Genomic DNA, 27281 nt, shown 5'->3' with positions numbered 1-27281 from the left:
AGCCTGTGTGAGTGCTGGGGCACAGCCCACAGCCTGCGCTTCCAGGCGTGGAGAGCAACAGGAGGGCCACCCCTGAGCCAGAGGCTGGGCAGAACAGGAGCATGAAGAACGCTCAGAGGCTAAGCTGGAGGCCAGCAATGGAGACACAGGTAGGTGGGTGTGGGGAGTCCTGAGAATCCAGCTGGCTCTGGAGCATCTTTGGGGAGTGGCTACTAATTCATAAGCTGACGTGTGGAGAGTGGACTGAAGGCAGCGAGGGGAACAACAAGGGACTGGGCGGGAACTGTGATGTTGACCTGGAGAGACATGTAGGGGTTTAGATATGGAAGTCGTGGTCACGTCAGTGACCTTATTCTTGAGACAGACAATATCCTGGCACAACAGATAAAGGCAAAACAAACAAAACAATAACAAAGACAAGAAAAATAGTCAAGGGGCACACAAAACCAGAGTGCAGGTCTGTCAATAGCTGAATCTCAGGGAGAGACTGAACTGTGCAAACACTTTTGGGGTTGGTTAACATGAAGCTGGTATTTGAAGTTGTGAGCCTGACAACTGGGCCGTGGAAGGTTGGAGCAGGAAGATTGCTTAATTTTGATGTCAGCCTGAGCTTCAAAGGGGGATCCCTACTCAAATCAATCAATATTTTAAAAGCAAAACCATGAGCCTGGGTAAGTGGGTCTACACAGAGGGAAACGTGTAAAATAAAAAATCAGAAGAAGCCTAGTGAGCATAGAGCCACAAAAGCCTCGCGGAAGGAGATTCTACAAGGAAGGAGATTCCACGAGGAATCTGATGATGATAGTAGCTCTCTCTTGTCCACCTCTAAGAGATCAGGGAGTTAAAAAAAAATACACACTTTTGTTTGCTGTATTTCCTGCAGAGTGTAGGTACTTAACAATAAACACTTGAGTTTCAAAATGTTTGAGCTACACCTTTGCAAATGCCCAGGATGCAGGCTTGCAACACTGACCTCCTTTAGGAAAAGGCTAGTGGCCAAGTAGGAGGTTCGTCCCGGTGTCAGTGGTACCTGTCACGTTCCTGACCTCACACTTACTCGTTCAGGCCAGCGTCCTCCTGAATAACACAGGCTCCAGGACAAAGGAGTCTTATGTAACTTGTATGCTTTGGAGAGTAATAGACCTGTCTTCAGACCCACCAGTTTACAGAGGACTTTAAATCCACTCTTCTTTCAGGCACCCTATGGCTTTTGTTTTGTCCACCTGTCCACTCATCTGTTCACCTGTCAAATAACCATTTTTTAAAATTATTATAGTGTGTGTGTGTGTGTGTGTGTGTGTGTGTGTGTGTAGGGGGCGGGAGCCAGCATAAGCCTGTCGCAATGCTTTTGCAGAGATCAAAAGACAACCCGCGGGAGTTGGTTCTCTCCTTCCACCATGAGTCCCAAGGATTACGTCATCTCAGTGCCCTTAACTCGCTGAGCCATCATATAGCCTTTTATTTCTCCATCGTCTGTAGTCGTTCTTCTGTCCGCTCTGTATCGCTATCCCTGTATCCATCTCAGCGAATGTTCACTTGCAGTTTTGTCCATCCATCTGCTAGGATGACCAGTTTTGCGGTTTGTCACAGAATGAATATTGATTGGCCTTGACATTCCTGTATCCTAGGAATCTTCCCAGTGCAGGGCAAACCAGGACTGCCTGTTCATCTACACGTATCCTGGGCATCCGGCAATGGACCCGTTGGCACACAGCCCATCAGTTACTTCAACTACGCCACAGACTGGCCACCCTCCTCACCAGGACAACGTTCCGCCCCCTGCCTGCATGGCCCCTCCCCCCGCCCATTCCGGAAGCCCCCGAAGCGAATCCCGGCGCCCTAGCAACAGAGTCTCTCAGGCGGCCCAGTCCGCTTGCGCGGCTTCGGGTGCGAGCCAATAGCGAGGGGCGCCGGGAGCGAGGCTCTGGGGGCGGGGCTGAGCGCTGCCGCAGCCATTTTGGTGGAAGAGAAACAATAGGACGGAAGCGTCGCGGGACTGGGCTGTGGCCGCAGGTAACGCCCGCCCCGCCGGGCCCGTGACCCTGTCGCCCCGGGTCTTTAGGGAGGTGGTTTTCGGTGCTGTTAGCGGACGGGCTTGCTGATCGCTGGGGGCTTGCAGATCGTTTGGAGAGGGGGTTCTCTAGCTGTCATTGTGAAGCGGTCACCCCCTGTTTGCAGGGGGCATTGTGTCATCTGGTCATGGGGGATGCTAGCGTCCCCAGTGAGCGGATGGCTCTGGAGGGGGTCTGCTGGAACAGGGGAGTAGGGGACGACGACAGGATCTTTCTCTTGTGTTTGAAGCGGTCACCGGGGGGCAGGATCTCTTGTTTCATTGAGGTCCCCCGGCCGCCACCTCCCACATCATTGAGGATGGGGTCTCTATCTTTGGATGAAGGGGTCAGCCCTGATCCTCAGGTACTGTTACCTGGGCCCGCAGACGTGCAGCCATTTTGGGTATTGAACGTCAGTTGTGCCAGTCACCTCGTCTTGGATTAGGGGGCGGGGAGATCTGCGCATCCAACCTTACTTATTTTTTAAAGACATTAAAATGGATCAGAAGATGCCTTTTTTTTTTAATATACTGATGTTTCTGCCACGAGTGGGAATATTTATTTCTTTCACATTTGATCTGTCTTCTGCATCCTTCCTGATGACTTGTCCTGTTTTAGGATTTTAAATCAGGAAAGCTATACTAGCAGAAAAATGAGTGAAAATGTAGGAACTAGTGAAATCTAGTGCTCTTACATGCCAAAGGAAACAGAGCTAGTCATCGCTTGTAAATAAACATTTTGTCAGCAAAATGTTCATAGAGCAAGAAGAAAATAATTTCAAATAGTTTTGAGGAAAAGTACTGAAGGGGTCTAGAGGAAGTGGGAGGAGGGTAAGAGGGGGTCAAGGGGTAAATATGATCAAAATATAGAGAGACCCAAAAGGAAAAAAAATACTGAAAGTTTTAACTTATCCAAAATGTTGCAGACAAAAGGGTTTTCTCCCAGCATGACATCTTGAGAGAAGGAAGATGCTTATTTACTAAGTTGTTGCCATGGAGAATGTATAATTGCAGGGTTTTGTTTTAATTTCAACCGCTGTCACAGATAGAAATATCAAATGAATAGTTACACTTGACATGATTGCCTCTTAAATTTTGGGGGGAGGGGGTGAGTCAAGTTGATTAAACTCAGACTGGTTTGCCTTTGCCTACATTCAGATTTTTTTAAGAATAAAATTCAAGTGTGTAAGTGGACTAGACCTGTTATAATTGTAGAAACCAGTTTATTATATGTAATAGACTTCTGTTGTGCTTTGGAGTTTACTGGGGAGAGACAGATTTTGGTCTATACAACCAAGTATCTGAACATTGGAATATGCCAGAGGGAGTAATCACTGACTGATGAATCTTAGGCTCCTTTGCCGAGAAGGTCAGGGCCTCCTGTAAGCCCCAGAGATGTCACTGGTATCTAGGCAACAAGGATGGGCTAGAGCGTCCTTGGGCCAGCTTGTTAAGGTGAAAATTTTCCACTGTTGGCTCATAAAGAGACGCACTGGGGAAGAATTTACCTTTAAAGGAAGAGTTGTTTGTTTGTTTGTTTGAGGCAGGGTCTCTTTATGTAGCCCTGGCTGGCCTGGAACTCACTGTGTAGAGCAGGCTGACCTTGAGTTCATAGATCCACCTGCCCCTGCCCTCCAGTGTGCCAGGGTAAGAGGCGTTTGCCCCCACCTCGGGCAAAGGCAATTAGTTTATGTCATGGATGATTATCTTATAAACTTACCACATTTTTTTTACAGTAGAAAGCAATTAGAAATTACTTTAATATGATTACGTTTTAAAACTTTTTTTTTTTTTTTTTTTATTTTCAAGACAGGGTTTCTCCGTAGCTTTTTGGTTCCTGTCCTGGAACTAGCTCTTGTAGACCAGGCTGGCCTCGAACTCACAGAGATCCGCCTGCCTCTGCCTCCTGAGTGCTGGGATTAAAGGCGTGCGCCACCACCGCTCGGCTAACATTTTTATTTTTTAAAATTGTAGTTTGTCTTTTTGTGTATAATGAAAATAACAAGTTGTGTGTATCATGAAGTATATCGTGTTGGTAAGAAAATGTCCCTTTCCCAAAAAATTGAATTGAGAGTTCATCAAAAAGTTTGAAGAAAAACATCATTTACAGAGATGATGTGTATGTGGCTTTAATTTGTCACTCATCACCTGATTCAGCTGATTGTGGCTCACACCTGGCCTCCTGTTTCTGGGAGGCTGAGGCAGTAGTTTGCCTTGAGTTCCAAGACTGGACTACTCAGGCCCACACTGAGAGACCAGTCTCAAAAATCAAAAAGAAAAACTAACCCAAACCAAAACTCAGGTAACTGAATGCTATGTATTGTATCCACACAGACCTCTTGCTAGCTCACATTGTATTTTTTTTTTTACTTTTCATTTGTTTGTTTTTTTAAGAAGGCCTCACATAATAACCCAGACTGGCCTAGAATTTATAGCAACCCTCCTGCCTTAGCCTCTAGATGCTTAATGAGATGCTGAGATTATACACATGAGCCACTATAGTTAGCTTGTCTTGTTTCTTCTTTGTGTAGTCTGTCGTGGGACTCACTTTGTAGACCAGGCAGGCTGGCCTCAAATTCAGATCTGCCTACCTCTTCTGCCTCCCAAAATCTGGGATTGCAGTTGTGAGCCTTACCATATTTTTAGGGAGGGTTGTCTACATATATATACACCAGAAGAAGGCATGAGATCTCATGTGACTGTTGTGAGCTGCTGTGTGGGTGCTGGGAACTGAACTCAGGACCTCTGGAAGAGCAGCCAGTGTGCTTACCACTGAGCCATCTCTCCAGCCCCCAGCCTCACTCGTTAAAAAAGGGGGAAAAAGAAGAAAGCCTGATTTAGGAGGGTACATATCCATAAATATTTTTGTTGTTTCTTGCTTTGCTTTGCTGAATGTTAGGTCCAGGGCCTTTTGAAACTGCTCTTGAGTGATCACCTTAGCCCCTAGAAATGTTATTTTGCTTATACATATTTTAGCTCATATCTCTGAAGACAAGAAGTGCTGGGTTTGAGTGACTCTTCACATGCAAAAAAACTGAGGCATAGGATCACAAATTCTAGAACAGCCTGTACTACAATGTCTCAAAACAAGGAGAAAATAAGGTTAGCTATGTATCTACAGTACCATACCAACAGGTAGTAAAATGTGAATTACAATAGAAGAAGCCCTAAAATCACAGAGATCTACCTGCCTCTGCCTCCCGAGTGCTGGGATTAAAGGCGTGCGCCACCACTGCCCAGCAACGCTTTAGTTTCTTAATTTATATGTGCTTGTTCCATTTTTCTATTGATTTGTTTACGAAGCACCTGTGTCGTAGAGTTTCTGGTGTTTATTCATCATTCCTCGTGTTTGAGACCTTAGGCTGTGGTAAGTAGCTGGATTTGAAGTCACTCTTATTAATCCTCCCTGTGAAGAAGCTGGAAAGAACCGCCAAGGTATATTGAGAAATGAGCTCTGTGCCTAGAGCAGTGTCGCAGACTTGTAATTCCAAAAAGGACTGTAAGTTCAAGCACAGCCTCGGTAGTATAGAGAGATCTACATCTTTAAAACCATTAAAAATCTATTATTATTGTACGTGTGGGGGGGAAGGGAGGGAGGGAGGGAGTACTTATGGAGGCTAGAGAACAACTCTGGAATTGGTTCTCTTTCTCTTTGTGTACATGGGTTTTGAGGATCGACTTCCAGTTGCCAGGCTTGTGCAGCAAGCACCTTTACCCCCCTGAGCCATCTCACTGAAGCCTGAGTTTTGTTCTTTTGCCATGAATATGAAACTTAGTTCAGGCTGAAATGGTAGGGATGATTATATATCCGAAATCCAGTTTCTAGGTCAGAACAGGTAGTAAAATGTGAATTACAATAGAGAAAGCCCTGCCGTGTTATTAAATGCTCGCCAAAAAGAACTACTGCCAAAGTGATGAGCACCTCAGAAACTTTTTCACAAAGGTGAAAATGCCAACAGCTCCTGCTGCTGTCAGCGTCACTGTGCTGGGCTCTCCGTGGTGCACGCTTCAGCCCTGTTTTCCATTTTGTTCCTGTCAAGTGTCTCCTAATCATCTTACTCTGGGCTGGTGAATGTCAGGCTTCAGGTTTCTTGAATCTCTGTGTCTGGAGATTGCGCTCCAGTGTCTGCTGTCAGAGCTCCTGTGGGTAGTTGAAATCAGCCAAGGTTTCTTTCTCCTGTTTTCTTCTTTCCTTTTTAGGGGTGGCTCCAGGGCCTGGTGCATGCTCAACAAGTATGCTGACCCTGAGCTACCCCTCTCCTCTTGAGTAAAGACACTGCAAGTTACGCTAACTGGTCTTGAACTTGCCCTGTATCCTGACATACCTTGAGTTTGCCGTCCTCTTGCCTCAGCCTCCCAAGGAGCTGGGATTACGTGGCTGTGCCATCAGGGCCATCTTTTTCTGTCTGCTGTCTGTCATGGAAGGTTTACAAAATTTTTCACTCACTTTTTTTTTTTTAATACATAGAAATTCACAGTTGAGCAAATGAGAAAATATTTAGTGTTTATGTATCCATTAGTCTTACCACTCATTTAAAAATGGTCTAAAGCCAAGTATAACACCCCTATAATCTTAACACTTGGGGGGCTGAGACAGGAGGATTGCCTTGAGTTGGAGGCCGACCTGTGTTATATAACAAGACTCTGTATCAGATATAAAGGGACAAGAAAAGGAAGAAAAGGAAATTGTTGACTAAAGCTTGTGTTGATGGAATAAAACGTGTTATAGACCAGAAAGCAAAACTGCATCTTCATTTCGTGGACAGAAACTTATGGCGTTAGTCTGGGCTAGATCTTACAAGGCAGGGGTTATGAGCGAGGGGACTCTCCCTTCCCACTGCTGACCCTATGATACAGCTTCAGCTCTCTGGGCCATTTCACTCTATCTTAAACCCCTCCATTCATACTAGCTCACAGTACCAGGCCTTGTCTTGAGCTTTGCATTTCTCTTCTAGCTGGGGCTGCTTTGGGGCCAACAGCCTTTCCAATCTACAGCTGCACACACAAAAAAGTGCTGCCCCATGGGCTGCAGGCACTTGTCTCAGCTCCCTTTGGGAAATGCAAAAAATATTACATCACCCTTTTCTGCTTCTTTTATAAGAGTAATAGACTGTTGTTTCCCAAGTATAAAGTGAACATTAGATAGCAATGTTTTCTCTAACTGTCCTCCCTACTCACATTTTAAGTTTTAATTAATTTTATTTTTCGAAGTAGTTTGCTCAAGACAATAGTTTTCTAACATAGCTGAACAAAGAACTTTTGTTTTTTTTGAAACAGGATCTTACTGTGCCACCATGGCTGGCCTGGAACTCGAGGCCAGGCAGGGTGAACGTAGATCTGCCTGCCGTGCACCACCACACCCAACACTTTAGTTTCTGAGATGGAGTCTCACGCAAGAGATCTGCAGCCTTTTGGTGCTGGAACTACAGGCGTGCGCCACTGCACTGGCTACCGCTAAGTTCTTCTCTGCCCCAGTCTTGGATCGTCTTTACACAGATGTTAGCGGCTAAGACTGCAGCGACGTTTACCTTAAATTAATCTAATTCTAAGCTTGCCAGTCTCTGTTCTGCTGTCCATTTGTTTAGTGCCTCTGTGCTGTGCTGTGCTTTGCTGTGCTGTGCTGTGCTGTGGTCTTCCTGCAGTTTCCTAAGTAGGGACTTACCCCAAGTCTCACTCGAGTAGAGAACTATCAGAGCTCTCAGGTTTTGGTTTTTGTTGTTGTTGTTTTGTTTCTTTGAGACAGGGTTTCTCGGTGTAGTTTTGGAGCCTGTCCTGGAACTCGCTCTGTAGACCAGGCTGGCCTCATCAAACTCAGAGATCTGCCTGCTTCTGCCTCACAGAAGTACTGGGCTTAAAGGCGTGTGCCGCCACCGCCCAGCGAGAGCTCACAGTTTTATCTTATGGGATACACTGGGGATTTGCAGGCTCTGCCTCTGTTCCATTCTAATGCAGAACAGTGCCACCAACTCTTGAACTTGTCCACGCATCCAGTGAGGGAAGGGGCAGGGGATGGATGTCCTGTACTCCACCAGAGCGTCTTTTTTTTGAGGAGGTTTGCACGGCCACCCTCTAGCTTCCATGCGTAGGCACAGACACTTGTGTGTACATATGTACACTTTTTTTAAACGAAGAAATAAACTTGTATAAAATGTTTTTTATGCTAAAAATGAATGCCTGCTGTTGGAGTCCAGAGGTGAAGTCTGTCCAGGGCTCTTGTGCCTGGTCTCTGTGCCCGCTGCTCTGGGAGGTGCAGTACCTGCTGTAGTAGCCGTAAGGGAGACCTAAGAGCCAGCCAGGAAGCTGTGACTCCGCTCAGGGTAGGCTCCTTCTACTGCTCTTAGAGATCCAGGTACCTGTTGTTTTTCTGTAATGAGGCCTGGATGATAAGTGCCTCTTGTCCGCACCTGTAAGGACAATAATCAGTACCTGTCTGAGAGGATTGTAAGAATGGAGGAGCCGTGTAAACATTTAAGTGCTTGATAAACAAGCGTTAACGGTGGTTCAGGCCTGTAATCTCAGCCCTCAGGAGGTCAAAGCAGGAGGCTGGTGGTTCTTTTTTCCATGGGTGGGGCGGGGTGGGGGGTGGTTCAAGACAGGGTTTCTCTGTGTAACACCCCTGGCTGTCCCAGAACTTACTCTGTAGCCCAGTCTGGCCTTGAACTCACAGAGATCCGCCTGCCTCTGCCTCCCGAGCACTAGGACTAAAGGCTCACCAACGCTCAGCAAGAGAATGATGATTTGAAGGCCAGCCTGGGTGATGGAGGGAGACTCTTGTTTCGAAAAAAAAAAATGGCTGGGAGTGTAGCTCTACTAGAAGTGTGCTAACCCCTGAATTCAGTCCCCGGCTTCACCTAATCTGAGTGTGGTAGTGCTCACCTACAATCACAGCACTTAGGAGGTAGACTTAGGAGGCTTAGATGGTCAGAGTCATCCTCAACTACGTAGCAAGTTCAAGGCCAGTCTGGGCTACAGGAGATTCTGTTTCAAAGAAAGAACCCCCAGTACCTCTCATTTCTGTTAAAGTCATTTATATTTCGTTATTATTAGAAGTTGAAAAGTTGTTTTTGTTTTTCTCCTCTGACCATTCTTGCCTTAATACACTTTAGGGGCTGTGTTGGGCCATAATCTTCACCTGTGAACGTGTGGGTCATTTCTCCAGGTCTCCCATATGGAGTGAAGTTCTTAGGCCCAGAGTATGTGCCATGCCAGTGTTGGTTGTGGGTGGGTTAAAAACCTCCAGAAGTTGCTGCGCAACCGTCTTTGGTTATGTGTCAGTTTTGGAAATACGCCATCACGGCTTCTCTCTAGGTGCTAAAAGTACCATGTGCTCAGAATTGGAGGATGTTTCAAGGAGGTCAGAAGACAACTTATGGGGTCAGTTCTCTCCTAGGTGGTCACACTCAGCTGCGAGCACCTTTGCCCCTGGACCGTCTTTTTTTTTTTTTTTTTTTTTTAAAGAATTTTTTATGTGTATGGGTGTTCTGCCTGCATGTTTATCTGTGCACCACATGCATATATGATGCATGAGGAAGCCAGAAAAGTGTGTCAGTCCCTTGAGACTGGCGTTACAAACAGTTGTGGCTGACGTGGGTGCTGGGGATCAAACCCTGGTTCTCTAGAAGAGTAGCCACTGCTCTTAACTGTGGAACCACCTCTCCAGCCCCACACTTAACCATCTTACCAGCTCAATTTCAAAATTTTAAATGGACAGTTGATTGTGACGTAAGCTGATACCTACCTGTTCTGCCTTCCTCTCTCTCTCCATCCTTTCCTGCTCCTCTCTTCACCCCCTCCTCCTTCCTTCTATTTCTCTCTCTTTTATATTTTTTCTTTTTTTAAAGATTTATTTATTCATTATGTATACAACATTCTACCTCCATGTATGTCCACACGCCAGAGGATGCCAGATCTCATTACAGATGGTTGTGAGCCACCATGTGGTTGCTGGGAATTGAACTCAGACCCTCTTGGAAGAGCAGCTGGTGCTCTTAACCACTGAGCCATCTCTCCAGCCCCAAACTCTTTTTTTTTTTTTTTGATTTTTCGAGACAGGGTTTCTCCGTAGCTTTTGGTTCCTGTCCTGGAACTAGATCTTGTAGACCAGGCTGGCCTCGAACTCACAGAGATCCGCCTGCCTCCGTCTCCCGAGTGCTGCGATTAAAGGCGTGCGCCACCACCGCCCAGCTTCTTTTATATTTTTTCCTGAGGTAGAGTTTTGCCATGGTAGCTCAGGCTGGTCCACTCACTCTCAGGCTGAACCCTGACCCTAGATCTTCCTGCCTTCACTTTCTGAGAGTCAGGATTAGAGAGGTGTGTGCCACTATACCCTTGCATCTAGTACTCTCTGTAAGTCCTTATAGTTTAAACAATAGAGATTATATAGCTTTTTGTTTTGAGACACTCCCCACCCCCCCGCAAAAAAAAAAAACCAAAAAACAAAACAAAAAAACAAAGAACAATTGTATTTAGGATTGGTGTAAGTTAGATGGTACGCTCAGTGGGGGCCTTTTGCATCCTGATGATCTGTGACAGTAGGTAGCCATGACGTAGTGTGACCTATGACCACAGATAGCCATGATGTGATGTGACCTGTGACTGTAGGTAGCCATAACGTAGTAGTGAGCTGAGGAGCTCTGTGGAGCACCTATTCTATGCTGGTGGGGTTTTTTTTGTTTGGTTATTTTGTATTCTGAAGATTCAAGGGTAAATACCTCTGTAGTGCTCACAACCCTCTAACTCTAGTTACAGAAAATCTAGCACCCTTGTGTGCCTTGTGTGCTTGCACGTGATGCACAGACACACAGCACACCAACACATGCACACACAAGCAACTCATACATATAAAATAAAATAAAAAATTTAAATGCTGTACGTCGTGGCACAAACATTTGATCCTAACACTGTGAGGCATATGCAGGCAGATCCTTATGAGTTCAAGACCAGCCTGGTCTGTATAGTGAGTGCTAGACCAACCCAGACTGTACAGGGAGACCCTGTCTAAAAATAAAAACAAAAAAAAACTTTCTTCATTGAACTTGTTTTCAAGCAGAGGTGAGAAAAGGAGACAGGCAATATAAAAACGTGGTGTGTTGTGTGGTGATTAGGAAGAGAAAACAAAGCAGGGTGCATTGGCGAGTGTGGCTGAGACGGCGAGTGTGGCTGAGACGGCGAGTGTGGCTGAGACGGCGAGTGTGGCTGAGACGGCGAGTGTGGCTGAGACGGCGAGTGTGGCTGAGACGGCAGCAGTTTAGAACGAGTGGCTCGGGAATGCCGCAGATCACCTGAGCCCACTCATGTTATGTCTCACTCTCAAGACTCCAGTGTGACTGTGGAGATAGTGGTTAGGAAACTCACAATATGTGACCTTGTGTAATAAGTTACAAAGTGGATGTGGTGGCATATGTTTCTGACCCTGGCTAAGGTATTCTAAGGATTGTGAGCTCAGAGCTAGCCTAGGCGACATCTTGACACGCACACACCAGTCTGAAGAAGAGCGCGAGCCATTCCTGACAACTTGAGTTCAGTCCACGGAGCGCAGCACTTATTGGAATAGAAGACTGGCTCCCAAAAGTGCCTCCTGACCTCCGCACACCCTGTACTGCACCCACGTGTTCATGATGAGTGCACAGATGAATTACTGAATTAATGTAGTTTTTTAGAGTCTTTAAGGAAAAAGGCTGAGGCTCAGAAATAGGTCCATCCTGGACTACCAGGCAAACTCTTGTCTGAAAAAGAAGGGAGGAAGAGATTGAAGCAGGCATTATCCACATGACCATAATCCTAGTACTTGGGAATCTAGGGTTATGAGTTAGGCTGGGCTATGTGGTTAGGGTGTCTCAAAAAAAAAAAAAAAAAAAAGTAGAAAAGCTAGGAAGATGACTTAATTTTGACCAAGATAGTAACTAGGCTGACCTTGGCACGTGATGGAGATGCTCAAAGTGAGGCGAGTTTTTACAGATTTATTTTATGTACATGAGTGCTCTATCTGCATGTACAGCTTTGGGGGGGTGGGCATTTTGAGACAGAGTTTCCCTGTAGCTTTGGAGCCTGCCCTAGAACTAGCTCTTGTAGATCAGGCTGGCCACCTGCCTCTGCCTCCCGAATGTTGGAATTAAAGGTGTGCACCACACCGCCCTGCTCTGCATGTACAGCTTTATGTGGGAAGAGGGCATCAGATTCCACTGTATGTCATTGTGAGCCATGGAGCCATCTCTCCAGCCCCAGTAAGGCGATTTTAAGGCTATGATTTGATGAGTTCTTGGCATATTTATCCCAGTCCCATACCCTTGAAGCCACAATGTAAAACATTATCAACCGTGAAGTTTTGGGGGCCTCAGTCAAGCCTGGCCTCTGCTTCAGCCTGTCTCTGTGGTTTGCGTAGCTTTGTACTCCTGGTAGGAGAGCCACTGGCTGGCCCGCTGTGTAGCTAAGCAGATGTAAGTGGTGCCCTCAGACCTGCTGTGGAGATTTGAGTGGAAAGGGTTGTTTTGTACCTTTTGGCTGTGGTTCCTCACACAATCCCTGGTGACTCTCTGACCCTGGGGCTTTTCTTGAGGCAGAGTAAGTGGCGCCTGTGGGTCCCATTTGTTGTCTCATTAAGTAAATTCTGGACTAGTGAGCTAAGAGCCCAGGGGCTTTAGTCACAGGTGTTTAGCTTACAGCACTGGGGAAAACAAACACAAGCACTGGTTCCGCAGATCCTTAAACTGACAGTTAATTGATCTTAGGGTGGGCTGTGCAGAGCATTGTCCACCTGCTCCAGGATGGGTCATAGTCTACTTTTACCTGTCGTTTCATGAACAACTGGTAGCCAGTGTGGAGAGCTAAGCCAGCTGCTAAGTGTGAATCTGGGGTGCTGTAGGTTGTCGTTGTCTCCAGGTTGCAAAAGCTTCACAGCAACCATTGCTAATCCAGGGCTCCTGAAAAAAATGAACCTTAGTCTTTGGATGTTTATAAATTACTGACAGGCTAGCCACAGTGACACATGGCTGTAATCACATTTCAGAGGCAGATTGCTGAAAGTTTCAGGTTATAAAGCAAGACTCTGCTTTATTCGAGGAAAAAATTAGTAACATCCTATTCAAACTGCATGTGGAGCTGAGAGCAGGTGTTTGGGCGCTTTTCTTTCTTCTGAGGTGTCCAGGGAGAAAGTTGATGCTTGCGGAAGTACAAGGGTACTTAGGATAGATGCACCTTTCTCTTACCTTCTAAAGGTGAGACCTGTTGCACAGTGACATCATTCTTAAATTTATGTTGCAAAGTTAAACATAATCGAAGCAAAAGAATTACAGAACAAAACTTACCTTAGTTTTTATTAAAAAAACAAAAAAAACAAAAAAAAAAACCAAAAAAAGCTACTGGTTACTACTCACTTGTTTGACTATACCTGGAAAAACAGAGGTCCTACTCAGAATCTCATTTTACAGATCAGAAAATGATCCCCAAAGAAGGAAGGGAGCCGAGGGTTAGTCTCCCCACGCAGGGGAGCGGCACAGAGGCTGGCTCCACTCCACCACTGTCTCACCAGTTTTCTAGTTCCATCTCACAGTAGGAGTTTTCTATCCTCAGACTTGGCTCAGGCAAGAATGAGCCTTATTTTCCCTACGCTATCCTGAGAGCATCGCTCTGTATGAACTTCAAGGAGAATTTAGCCACTGTGGTGCACGCCTTTAATCCAGCACTTGGGAAGCAGAGGCAGGAGAATCTCTGTGGTGGAGTGAGCTTCCGGACAGCCAAAGCTACAGTGAGACTCGGGGGGGGGGGGGTGACAAAGTTGCCGTGTTATGGCTAAGAGCTACTGCACACTTAGACCTAGGAGGAAGTAGAGCATCGCTCTACTTATTTGGCCTGCCAGCCTCTGTCCACATCATGGACCACACTGTACAGAGATGGTGTGGAACCACTGGAAATTTTTCATTAGAGGGTAGATGAGTGAGATACCTGGGAAGATACTCTTCTTCTCAGTTGAATGCATTTAAGAAGTAGTATGCAGTGTGTGTGTGTGTGTGTGTGTGTGTGTACACTCAGGCCACACGTGCATGCATGTGTTTGTATGGATACCTATGTGTGTCCAGGTGCAGGTCAGTCTTACTCCTCAAGAATTGTCCACCTTGGTTTTTCAAGGCAGGGCTTCTGGCCCTGGAGCACTCTGCTAAGGCCAGGCTGTCTGACCAATGAGCCCCAAGAATCTTCCTGTCTGAGTTTCCCCAGCACTGGGATTACAAGCATGATTCACCACGTTCGTTGTTTCGGTCAGTTGTGGATTCCGGGGATTGTACTCAAGTGCTCAGCTTGACTTCGTTACTACTCAAGTCCTTTGTGTGGGCTTTAAAAACTATTATTCTAGTGTGTGTGATGTATATTTGTATGATCAGAGATGTGAAGTTCAGAGAATAATTCTGTGGAGTATGTTCTCTCCTTCTGTTATATGGCTCCTTGGGACAAACTCAGGTCTTAGGCTTATGTGTTGGGCTTCTGCCGCCAGTGTTGAGCCATCTCTTTTTAGAAAAAAAAAAATGGTTTCAAGGGAATTGAAACTGTTTAGTTTAGACTGGCCTTGAATTTGTGACAGTCTTTCTACCCCAGCCTCCCGACTTGTGGGGCCTGCTTGCTGCCTTGTATTGCTCTTAGAGCAAAGGTAGTCTTATATCTTGACAAAGACTTTGGAATTTGTTTCCAAGGCCTGGGCATTGGGGAGCATGTTGTACTTAGTTTAGTAAGTATGGTGCCTGACCCATGTGGTACTGGCAGGCTGACCGTGAGTCATTAGCCTTCCTTTGGTATTGCTTTCTCAGGAAGTCTTTGAGAGCCGGGTGGAGCTGCACACGCCTTTAATCCCCGCATTCAGGAGGCCAACCTGGTCTACAGAGCTAGTTCCAGGATAGCCAGAGACACAGAGAAATCCTGTCTCGAAAGACAAACAACAACAACAACAAACCACCAAAAAACAGAGAAAGAACTTGGGTGCCGAGGCATAGCAGACTAGGCTTTTTCTATTGGAACCATAGAAATACTAGACCTGAGCAGGAGGGAGGACCTGAGACTTTAGGTCCTAGAGGCGGTTGTATTGGGACATCCAGCAGTCTGGGGTTCACTTGGGAGCTTTAGCTCTGAATGGACACTAGCTTCGGGTGTTTCCTAACCTCCCATTATTAATTTATAAGAGTCTGTCTCATACAGAGTATCATGAGAGCCAAGTAAGAAGACCATTAGCAAGCCTGCATCAAAGTGGGTGCTTTACCCATGGTGAAGAGCAGCCGGCACATTGGCAGCAGGCTCTTCCTCCTTACTCCTCTTTCCAGGGAAAATCCTGAAACAGAGGTAGTTCTCACCAGTAAGATCCCCAGCAGTCACTGAAAGGTGGTGCAGTAGAGGATGCCTGCATCTGAAGCTACAGCTGGGAAACCCAACCAGCTTGACCTGAGTACACACAGTGTGTGCCCAATCAGATCTAAGGACCAGGCTGTGTGGACCAGGATGAGAGAGAGACCTGACAGCCCCAGGAGCACAAGTTTAGTTTAAAGGTGTGCCTCAGCTTTTGGTGATCAGGATGGAACTGATAAAAATAGTTGGTGACCTAGAATACTCTGTGTCTTTTTAAATGGAGTTAGCCAGCTTCAATCAGTTGTTTTTAGATACAGACGTTAATCATTAAAGCGGGTTCAGAGCTCCATTGCTAATAAGGTTAATGGGGCTTGGCTTTGGCTTTTGGCAAGGGGCAGTATTTGTGGACACCCTGAAGGAGTAGTTCTTATTAAACAATGCGTACGTTGGTTTTCCCTGTATTGAAATCTATTTTATAAAAATATAATTAGCGAAGTACCTAAGGCACCATTTTACCTTTAAGTGTGATAACCTTAATTAGCAAATGGTAAGGTTTTATCTGAATACTGTGTTGGAAATTGTGCTTTTACGCCATCGTGGCTTTGTGTTTTGCTTGTTGTTGTGGCTTTCTAATGCTTTGGTGGTTTAGGGGCCCCTGGAGCTCATTCTTTGCCCGCCAGTATCTGCCCCGCCCCTACTCTCCCTCCCTCTTCCAATGTTTGTCTCTTCTGGTAGGAGGCAGGCGGGGGTAGGCAGTGTGGGCGGAGCCCTGTGTGAGCTCAAGCTGTTTGTCTTCCTGCTGAGAAGGCCCAGGACTGACTGAAAGGCTGTTCTCAGGCTACTTCCAAACCTCATGTCATCATTGTGTTTGCTTCCGCCAGAGTGTCCTGGCCTGTACAAACCTAGGAGCAGAGAACAGACAGACGTACCAAGGACAGACAGTAGACGGAGGACGCGCTGGCCGCTGGACCCCGCTGCCTCCCCTTCCTTCCTGCTGCCTGTGTCCGGAGGATGAGCCCAGCCTTCAGGACCATGGACGTGGAGCCCCGAACCAAGGGCGTCCTGCTGGAGCCCTTTGTCCACCAGGTTGGGGGGCACTCGTGTGTTCTCCGATTCAACGAGACAACCCTGTGCAAGCCCCTGGTTCCTAGGGAGCATCAGTTCTACGAGACCCTCCCAGCTGAGATGCGCAAATTCACTCCTCAGTACAAAGGTGAGCCCCCAGCTGCTAGCGGGGTCGCCAGGCTGCTAAGATGTAAGGCACTTGGGCAGTGAAGGCCCTGGCAGCAGTCCTGGGAGCCCTCATTCCCTTTCGTTTACCCTTTTGTTTTCCCTTCTCCTTCTCCTCTTGGCCCTCAGCCCAGCACCTCACACCCTCAGTTTTCAAGCCCTGGGAAGATTGCTCAATTGTTTTGTTTTCTGGATTTGCTTTGAGATTATTTTTGGTGGAAGTATAGTTATTTTTCATGTTCAGGTGTCTCCTGCTGAAGGTAACCCATAGTCCCCATGTGGGGACAATTCTGGAAGACTTTAGGAGGATTTTACCCAGAATTCTTACTGCCTGCTTTTTGTCCTCCAGGAAACCAGAAGCCTTGGTGATTAGGTAGGCTGGGAGCAGGGTTGAGTCAGATGGAATGCAGGAGTGGGAGGATTGTGCTGATTAGCTCGAGTCCTTTGCTATTACGGAATGTCCCCAGAATTGCTGTGTGAAGGCAACCCTTTGATTCACACGTAGTGACTTTTTCTTCTCTTTTTATAATGATGTACTTCAAGGGAACGTCAGTCACCAGCATGGTGTGTTCTTTCCTGGGGAGGAGGGGGAGCCTTTTATAAATCAGAAGAGAACTTATTAAGAAATAATTTTAAATATGTATTACCAGATATAAAAAAGGCTAGAACAATTTAGATTTTCCTGTTCTTTAAAGACAGGACGGACTGGGTTTCCTTTCTACTTGGAAATGCATGTGGCGGGACTGGGGGTGTTGGGGACCCTCACTTGGTCCTTTTCTGTTATTTTTTTCAGGACAAAGCCAAAGTTCCCTTGTTAGCTGGCCACCCCTGCCCCGTTTTTATCCCCTTGGTCCTTCCTTATGCCCACAGGGAAGTGTGGTCCCCTGATCCCCCCCTCGGCTCCTCTGCGCCCAGAGCTGGGGGCCACCTCAGAAGTGTCGTCTCTCTCTGAGCATGCATTTTCCCTGCAGCAAGCAAGCGGGCGGGCAGCAAGGACTGAGCAGATTGAGTGATCGTGGGGCAGAGAGGCCTAGAGGAAAGGTGTTCAGCCAGTCGGCTGTAAGGCGCTCGTCGGCACCGCTGAAATGCTCCCACCTGGCAGCCCCTTCCTCAGAGACTGTCTAATTACACATGGCAGGTCCTAGAGACTCAGAAGGGAGAGCTGCTTTCAAGGCTACCATGTGTCTGTGTTCCTGCCCCCTCATCTGCTGGTGTTCATTTTGTTCTTTTGTGACACAAATGACAAAAACCAATAAAAGCATAACTGAGAAGGACAGAAGGCTTGGCTCGCCACCCTTGCAGGGTGCTAGAGAAGCCTTGGCCAGGGTGTCTGTGTTGTGTGGTTTGTTTGCTGCTCTCCTTTGCTTTGCTCACCCAGTTGTCCCTCCCCTTCAGCGCATTCCCCTGCACTCGGGCTCTGCTTTAAAGCAAGCCTCCAGGCCGTCGGAGTTTCTGTGGAGGACATACATTTCTTATGAGATACATAGGGTGATGTTTTCGTGTCTCTCTCAGGATTAGAAGAGTTACATAAAAAATAATAAACATTTTTAATGATGGAAAAATGTGTCTTGTAATTCTTTGGCCCTTGCCTTCCCTTGTTGAGTGCATTAGAGAGGAAGTCTCTCGGCCATGTCTGCTCCCTAATTGCTTGTCTGTGTGGTGTCACTTTTTTCTAGCTGTTTTGATATTTGTTAGGTTTGCAGATGAGTTTGGGGCCTCTGGCAACATAGAGACTAAGGAACAGGGTAAGAAACAAAACAAATGTTACAATCATGTTATCTAGAATGCTTTTTTCTGTGGGAATAAAAGTCCCTTCTGCTCCTCGCCCCCTTTCAGGTGTGGTGTCAGTGCGCTTTGAGGAAGATGAAGACAGAAACTTGTGTTTAATAGCATATCCACTAAAGGGGGACCATGGAGCTGTGGACATTGTAGACAATTCAGACTGTGAACCAAAAAGTAAGCTGCTAAGATGGACAAACAAAAAGCATCATGTCCTAGAAACAGAAAAGAGTCCCAAGGAATGGGTGCGCCAGCACCGGAAAGAGGAGAAGATGAAGAGGTGGGTAAAGCTGAGAGGATGTGTTGGGGCCTTGGTTAGAGTCTGGTTCCATGCAGCTAGGAGCTCCTGGTGGACCTGTGTGTAGGAAGTTCACTGCTGGTCCCACAGGCCTGCTGTCTCTGATTGGCTCTGGGTTAGGTCATGCCATTTTGCATAAACAGCTGAATGGCAGCTATAAAGGATTGACTCATTCCTTCCACAGCTGCTTTGTGCGTGGCCACAGGCAGACTGAGCCATTGCTTTGCCTCAGGCTGCTTGCTGATGGTGGGGACAAAGGCATCAGTTAGCTTCTGCTAACGTGAGGACCCGTGTGGACAGGACAGGTTGGCAGAACTTATAAAAATGTAAAGTGTGTGTGATGTGGTCAGGTAGATGAACCGATCCCAGTGCAGTTTCACTTCGCGTCTCCCTGGGCATGTACCATAGGCCAGGGGTCTATTGCCTGGAAAGGGGGAATAAAGACTGTCTGCCTCATAAGCTGGGGGGAAAGACCATTGTTACATCTTGCTATAGAATAGCAAATTAAAAACTTTAAATTTTTATTCAACTTTCTACAAGCAGATACATGATAAAATGCACCCATTTAAATATCTGATGAGTTTGGGTAGACTGTATATTTTAACCATTGAAAATAAATATCCATCACTCTAGAAAGCTTCAATATTCTTTTATATTTAATTTTGATAATACATTATGATTTATTGAATCCTTATTTCTTTATAGTCATAAGTTAGAAGAAGAATTTGAGTTGCTAAAGAAATCTGAAGTCTTATACTACAGTGTAGAAAAAAAAGGAAATATAAGTTCCCAGCTTAAACACTATAACCCTTGGAGCATGAAATGTCACCAACAACAGTTACAGAGGATGAAGGAGAACGCGAAGCATCGGAACCAGTACAGTATCCTTTGTCGTAAGGCATTTCTACTTGGGGAAACGAAGAGAAGCAGCAACGAGGGTTCCAAGAGAGAACTTGGGGAATTGGTTGTTGTACGATAGCAGGTCTCTGTATAGCCCCACTGGACTAGAGCACTCTTTTCTAGTTGCTGGGATTACAGGTGTCTGCCACTACCCCTGCCTGATGTGTTCTATTTTGGGGTGAGGCTGTGTATGCTTCCGCACACACCACAGCATCATATGTGAGGTCAGATGACAACTTTCAGGAGTCCGTTCTCTCCTTCCACCAAGAGGTTCCAAAGATTGAACTCACTGAGCCATCTAATGGGCCTGGTTAGGTTTCATGTTAGCTCTGATTAATTTCCACATTAGAGTTGTGCCCAGGATAACCCTGGGTCGATGGGTTCTGCCATCTCCCTTGCAAATAGAACCTGTCTCAGAGTCTAAGTAAAGGAGCCCAACAGACCTCTGAGAACCTTTGCCTGGGTGTTTCAGTCCCCGTTCACCAGTCTGCCGTACAAACCACTAAACCTTCATTCCCTGGCCTCAGATGTTCTTTGTTTTGTGCAGTTCTGGGAGTCTAATCCAGGGTTGGATTTGGCAAGGATTGGGGACACAATGTGTATAGAGATCTGAGAACAGTCTGTTCTCTCCCTCATGTGACCCACTAAACAACCTCGCTGCCCACGCCCAGGGTCTCTTTGGTTTTGTTTTTTTAATTTTATGAATTGAAATTCCTGAGAATTTTTTTTTTTTTTTTGGTTTTTCGAGACAGGGTTTCTCTGTGGTTTTGGAGCCTGTCCTGGAACTAGCTCTTGTAGACCGGGCTGGTCTCGAACTCACAGAGATCCGCCTGCCTCTGCCTCCCGAGTGCTGGGATTAAAGGCGTGCACCGCCACCGCCCGGCTCCTGAGAATTTTCTTAACCTTTACTAGGAAAGAAATGTTAAAATTGAGTTCCTAAGTGCTTATCACTCAGAATTAGACGTTAACCTATTTGAATCGGTCTCCTGCACATACCCAGTGCCCTGCAACTGACATTTTTATTTTATTTTATTTATTTATTTATTTTGGTTTTTCGAGACAGGGTTTCTCTGTAGCTTTGGTGCCTGTCCTGGAACTAGCTCTTGTAGACCAGGCTGGCCTCGAACTCACAGAGATCCGCCTGCCTCTGCCTCCCAAGTGCTGGGATTAAAGTTGACATTTTTAAAGTTCTTTTGTTTTTGAGATTATAATTACATCGTCTCCCTCTTCCCCTTCTTCCCTCCAAACTCTCCCATATCCTCCTCTTTGCTATCTTTCCGATTATTGACCCGTGTTTTTCTTTTTTTTTTTTTTTGGTTTTTTGAGACAGGGTTTCTCTGTGGTTTTGGAGCCTGTCCTGGAACTAGCTCTTGTAGACCAGGTTGGTCTCGAACTCACAGAGATCCGCCTGCCTCTGCCTCCCAAGTGCTGGGATTAAAGGCGTGCGCCACCACCGCCCGGCCCGTGTTTTTCTTAATTGTTTTGTTACATACATGTATGTATATACACATATTCCTAAATATAACCTGCTCGGTCTGTAGAATTTTACTTCTATGTATAGTTTCAGGACTGGCCATTTGGTATTGGACAACAGTTGGTGTGCGCTTTCCTAGAGAAGACTGTTTCACTCTCAGCATGCCTCACTCACCTGTGCGTCTTTGTGTAGCACTGAGACCTTGTGGACTTTGCCGTGTTCTCTGTGGCTTTCGGCATTGCTGGGAGACAGTCTCACATCAAATTCCCTAATCTTCTGACTCTTATGGTCTTTCTGCCCCGTTCTGCAATGATCCCTTAGACTTAGGGACCAGAGTTGTTTTGTAGTTGTATCCATTGGGACTGGGCGCCACAGCTCTGCATTTTGACTGTTGTAGCCTTCAAAGAAAAGCTTCTTTGATGAGTAAAGTCTATCTATAGTTATCAGGCTAGACCCTGGAGACAGGTGGAAACTGACTTTTTTTTTTTTTTAGGTTCAGGGCCTTGTGCAGGCTAAACAAACCTTACCACTGAGTTAATTTATGTCACCTACCCTTGCTTAAACAGTTTCCCCCCCCTGAATTTGATTCTGAAGCAAGTCTGATATACATGATTTTATCTGTTTTTACCCGATTATATATCCATATAAGGTAAAGATATGAGGACCAGTTTGAGTCCGGCATCCATATAACAACAGCTGGACTGTAATCCCAGTAGTGGGAAGGAGACAGGAAGATCCCTGGAGCTCATTAGCCAGACACGCTAGCTGAATCATTAAGTACCCATCTCAAAAAAGAAATGTGCAAAGTGATTGAGGAAGACAAGCGTGTCAGTAACTTCTGCTCTTCGCACGTGCACCTACATGCATGAGCATGTACAAACACAGCCACAAAGATATTTTTTAAGAAAAGGATATTTTAACATTAATACCATTTTACTTCTCAAAAATAGTAATTCTTTTATATAAAATAACTATTTTGCTGGACATGCTGGTCAGCACATCTTTAATCCATCATTCGAGGTGAGGGGGGAGGGCAGAGGCAAGTGGATCTCTGAGTTCGAGGCCAGCTTAGTTTACAGAGAGAGTTCCAGGACAGCCAGGGTTGCACAGAGAAACCCTGTCTCAAAAGAAAAAAAAAAAGAAAGAAAAAGGAAAAAAGGAAAGAAGAAAATGCCTATTTCATGTTCTTATTTCCCAAATTGTGTCAGTAAACGTGTTTTTACTGTTGGTCTGTTTGAGGGAAGATCTGTATAAAGTTCATGGGTGGTGTTGGATTGAAGTGTTGGAGACTTAATATATTACACCCATTTTTTTCTTCTTGGAGATTTCCTGTCAGAATAAACAAGGATCACTGATAGGGTGCTATCTCAGGTGGTTAGAGATAGGGCTTTGTCTGCAAGCGTGGAGACCAGGGTTTGAATCCCAACACTCACGAGATAGGGCTTTGTCTGCAAGCGTGGAGACCAGGGTTTGAATCCAACACTCACAGACGATCTGAGCACGACTGCTCAGGTCTGTAGCCCCATTGATGTGGGGCAGAGACAGGAAGACCCCTGGAACTTGCTCACCATTTGGGCTAGCCAATTAGTGAGCTCCAGGTTCAGTGAAGAAACTTGTCTCAAGATGTAAGAAGTGATAGAATAAGGTACCGGACATCTGGATTTCTTTTGCACTGATACATGCATGTGCATATTAGAAAGGCATGGAGTTTTCCATGGTCTGGATTTTACTTAGTACATCCCTATGGTATCTTGTACATATGACCCACTCCTCTCTTTCCAATAGGCTGATAACTGGATCTAAAGACTTGATCAGATGCAGGTTCAATTCTAGGGCTACAAGCAAGAATCCTTAAAAAATGGTATTGTCCATTGGGAAACATGATGTTTAGCTTTATTTTTCAGTCATTGGTTTTGAGCCACCTTTTTCATTAGATGGCTTCCTAATTTTGTTAGTCATTGACTGGAATTTTACAAAGAATAATCTTAAGGTACAGTTGGGAAGAGATTAAATGCTCATTTTTCTTTATTTACCAGATGTTTGGAATAACTTATTATTCATAACATGGGTGACCCGAGGCTGGTCCCACGAGGGGCTGTGGCAAGTTACCTGAGGCTTCGCAGTCCCTTGGCTGGTGGGAGACAAACAGATAACGGTATGCAGAGAGAGCTTGTGTAGAGTTTCTTTAGTGGGTATTGGAATGGCATAAGAGTAAGGGGTTATGGAGGGAGGGGAGAAAGGGGGTGGAGAGGCAGGAGGCAGGAACTCTACTTGCCCCAAAGGGTGGGGGAGAGATTGGGAGTAGGCAGGCTTGTCTCTTAAAGGGACAGGGTGCCCAGGTGACGGCCACGCCATCAGATTACAATGTTCCTGCCTTTCTCTTACAATAAAAAGGTGGGAAGTTAGGCATGGCAGATTAAGGGGATTGGGACGGCAGGTTCTCAAGACTGCTTCCTGCTTATTTGTGGGTGTCGAAGTCTTTCTTTGGAGACCTGAGAAAACTGGGTGCTGGTCACATCCTAGGGTAGCTGGTCGCTTTACTCCTGTCCAGGATTTGTGGGGTGGAACTGTCTGGTGTCTCTTGGACTGGCAAGTTGTTGGTAGAGCAGAGGACAAAGTTAAGTTTAGGAAGAAAAAATTTTTTAGGACCAGGAAATTGAGAGGGCAGTATCCAACCTGTTTAAAGTGGGTCTTTCAATTCAGCTCCCTGGAACTCACAAGAATTCTTTGAGTTTGTGAAAACATAAGTTTTAGACACATACATTTTATGAACAGCAGCATATTTATGTCAGAATGACTGTGACAGATGTTTTTGCACAATGAAAAGTATCTTTAGAAAATGACCAAAGAGAATTTACGATCCTGATCTTGCAGCAGTGGTAGAAGTACTCTGCCAGAGTTGGATTATAAGCAAGTTCCAGGACAGCTGGAACTGTTAGACGGAGAAATCCTATCTCACAGAACCGATGAATGAAGTCTGAGCTGGAAAGAACTCACGCTGCTGTTGGAGACCATTAAATCAGTTCCCAGCATCTGCTGTGGGAATTCATTCTGCCAATAGCATTGGGTACCAGCCTTAAGACGTGGCTTCTTGCCTGCAGATGTGATCTCTTAAAAGGAGTGAGAGAAGTCCTATACTCTCTTGGGCTGTGAAGACCGGAGCCAGGCAGTGTGAAGCAGCATGTGGCTGGCTCCCAGCTTCCTTGATCCCGTGAATCTGTTCTCAGCAGCACCCCTCAATAAATCGGTAAATATATAGCCGATTGTGTATTGTGTGTGTATATATATATATATATATATATATATATATATATATAATCTTTGTGGTTCTCGCTACAAGCATCCAACTCAGGTGGCTCATAACAGCCTGTAACTCCAGCTCTGGGAATCTAAAGCAGTCACCCTCTCTTGGTGTGTGCTCACATGCATAGTCCAGTATAGATGCACAGATACACAGACATAGTATGAGTATCTCTTGGCTGGGGGCCCTAGGCCTGTGTTGAGTTCAGATACTGGCTACTGTTATTTATCTAGTTCCCTGGCAGTTCAAGGGGACCTCTGAGGTCTCTCCTCAGCTCTGAGCTCCTTCTGTGGAAGACAGCATAGCCAATGAATGGGGTGTCCTGTGGACTTAGGCTTCTGTAGTCATTACGTGCAAACACTTGCCGTTTGAGGTATTATCCTTAACTGCTCAGAATTTATCTTACTGGAGAACCTAACTTCCCGCTATGAGGTGCCTTGTGTCCTGGACCTCAAGATGGGCACACGTCAGCATGGCGACGATGCTTCAGAGGAGAAAGCCGCCAACCAGATTCGAAAATGTCAGCAAAGCACATCTGCAGTCATCGGTGTGCGTGTGTGTGGCATGCAGGTGAGGAGAGTGCACCTCCTAACAAAGATTACAGGTGTCCGATGGCTGTCCCCGAAGAGTTCAAATTTGGGGTCTTTCTCCTTTGGAAATTTAAAACTCCTCGCAGTCAGTTTTTTCCACTTTCCCGTAATAAATACATCTGGTGTGCTTTATTTAAAACAACATCTCATGTGGTAGAGTGTGCACCTAACACATGTGAGGCTGTGGCTTCAGTACCCAGTACCAAAACCTAAACAAAGCAGATTTGAGTGAGCTGAAGATACAGCTCAATGGTAGAATATTTGCTTTGTATACACAAGGTCCTGGATTTGATCTCCAGAACAGACATGCACACACACAAATTATTTTTTTTTTAAATCCACATTTGGTCTTACCTGAGTCTATTGCTTTCTGGTTAAAAAAGAAAGTGTTTATACCTTGTTGAGCCCTCTGAGGCTAGTCTGGCTGTTCGAGTCCATATCTGTGTATCCATATACTAGGATATAAAATTAAGCCACCTCTGTTGATGTAGTTGCAGAATAGTGTGGACTAGATCCTAGGTGATGGGGCATAGTCTGGGTGGGCGCTGATCAGACAGCGCTCCTGTGTGACTACAGGCCACAAGGTCCCATCACCCTCCTTCATGTAATGGTGAGGTCTTGAAAAGCCTTTTGACCCCTACTTGCTGATCTCTCCCACAGGTGTATCAGGCAGGCACTGGGCAGCTCATGTTCATGAACAAATACCATGGGAGGAAGCTTTCCGTGCAGGGCTTTAAGGAGGCACTTTTCCAGTTCTTCCACAATGGGCGGTACCTGCGCCGGGAGCTTCTAGGCCCTGTGCTCAAGAAGCTAACCGAGCTCAAGGCTGTGTTGGAGCGACAGGAATCCTACCGCTTCTATTCAAGTTCCCTACTTGTCATTTATGATGGCAAAGAGTGGCCAGAAGTGACCCTGGACTCAGATGCTGAGGACTTGGAAGACCTCTCTGAAGAGTCGGCTGACGAGTCTGCTGGTGCCTATGCCTACAAACCCATTGGTGCCAGTTCAGTGGACGTGCGCATGATCGACTTTGCACATACCACCTGCAGGCTGTACGGCGAGGACAGTGTGGTACATGAGGGCCAGGATGCTGGCTATATCTTTGGGCTCCAGAGCCTGATAGACATTGTTACAGAGATAAGTGAGGAAAGTGGGGAGTGAGCTTGCTGGCTATTTCAGTACCTGAGAGACTCTCTGTGTCCCCCTACAGCTGTGCTGTTGGGGAGGAGGCCAGTATGGCCAGGTGGTGGCCTCTGCAGCCTGGAGCTGATAGACAGTGGCCTCTGTGAACCCCAGCCTGAGCCAGCCCCAGCCGTGCTCAGAGTCTTTATTTATTTTAACTATTTCTTCAACATTCCACATTTGATGATGCAGATACCTCTTTCTTCCCTGAGTGTAAATGTTCTAATACAGATCTTTTTGTTTATTGTATTCAGTGATGCTGTCATTCTTTCTAAGCGTGCAGACTCCCACCCTGCAGAAGCCTCCCAGTCCGTGTTCCCACTCTGTAGGTTGCATTGAAGCCATCACAATGGTTTGGCTTTGTCCAAAGAGTCCCAGTTCAGCACCTTGCAATCATCAAAAACAGATATTCCCCTACGCTTATTAGTCAGGTCTCCGTGGTTTATGCTGGCTGGATCTCTACCATCCTTACATAGAAGTACAATTGGCATAAGTTTTCCCATTGCCCTACACAGCTTAAGGAGAAGTTGGACAACAGGCCTTCCAGTCCTTGGGTTCTTGATTTCTCCTAGGCGTTGGCAGCAAGTAACTAATTGTCTAGACATAGTAATCTCAAATATCCTGGACCACATGCAGGGGTCTCAAGGAGCCACTGGTCTGTGGTCTACTGGGAGCCGGGAGCCCAGGTAGAGGGCGTGCAGGGTGCTTTGGGCTTCCCCTGTCACCATTCCTGCCCAGCAGTCCTACCATTGTGCCAGTCTCGTCTTTGCAAAGACCTAAGGTCCACTTCTGCCGTGTGCCTGCAGAGCTTCTGGAGCAGGGCAGGGGGAATCAAAACTTGGCAGAAACAGACTTGGTATGGAGAAGCCAAGGTCTGATGTCAAATTCTTGTCTCAGCTGAACCTTCCAACAGCTCTCCCAAGTCCCATTAGGCCTGCTTCTACCATGCCCAAACAAAGATGAATGAAGGTTAGGTGGGGTCGGACTCAGGAGCAGAGGCAGTGGGATTGCTGTTAGTTTGAGGCCAGTTGGGGCTGCATAGTGAGACCCTAACTTTAAAAAAAAGAAAAAGGAAAAAGGCACACACCCTTAGTCCCAATACTTGGGAAGTAAAGGCAGGACAATCATTGTGAATTTGAGGCCAGCTTGGTCTA

General features: G+C 46.1%; 1 protein-coding gene across 1 annotated transcript; it reads left to right on the top strand.

Annotated features, from left to right (window-relative positions):
- Positions 1–1868: 1868 nt before the first annotated feature.
- Positions 1869–26376, top strand: Ip6k2 (inositol hexakisphosphate kinase 2). The gene is made up of 6 exons (XM_041677207.1): positions 1869–2013; positions 16255–16586; positions 18440–18662; positions 19386–19561; positions 24750–24925; positions 25606–26376. Exons 2-6 carry the CDS (start codon positions 16385–16387, stop codon positions 26104–26106), a joined length of 1278 nt encoding a protein of 425 aa, XP_041533141.1. The 5' UTR covers positions 1869–2013; positions 16255–16384; the 3' UTR covers positions 26107–26376.
- The last annotated feature ends 905 nt before the right edge of the window (positions 26377–27281 follow it).

Source organism: Microtus oregoni, unplaced genomic scaffold (genome assembly GCF_018167655.1).
Source record: "Microtus oregoni isolate MIOR12 unplaced genomic scaffold, Mior012 000028F_ref0000031, whole genome shotgun sequence".
Lineage (NCBI taxonomy): Eukaryota > Metazoa > Chordata > Mammalia > Rodentia > Cricetidae > Microtus > Microtus oregoni.
Note: the sequence above shows the minus strand (reverse complement) of the source record. Positions and strands in the feature narration are given on the sequence as shown.

Bases quoted from the DNA above. Each gene is read 5' to 3' on its own strand.
- Ip6k2 (XM_041677207.1), top strand. From the start codon at position 16,385: ATGAGCCCAGCCTTCAGGACCATGGACGTGGAGCCCCGAACCAAGGGC. The intron at 16,587-18,439 runs GTGAGCCCCCAG...GCCCCCTTTCAG, and splicing joins ATTCACTCCTCAGTACAAAG to GTGTGGTGTCAGTGCGCTTT. The intron at 18,663-19,385 runs GTGGGTAAAGCT...ATTTCTTTATAG, and splicing joins AAAGAGGAGAAGATGAAGAG to TCATAAGTTAGAAGAAGAAT.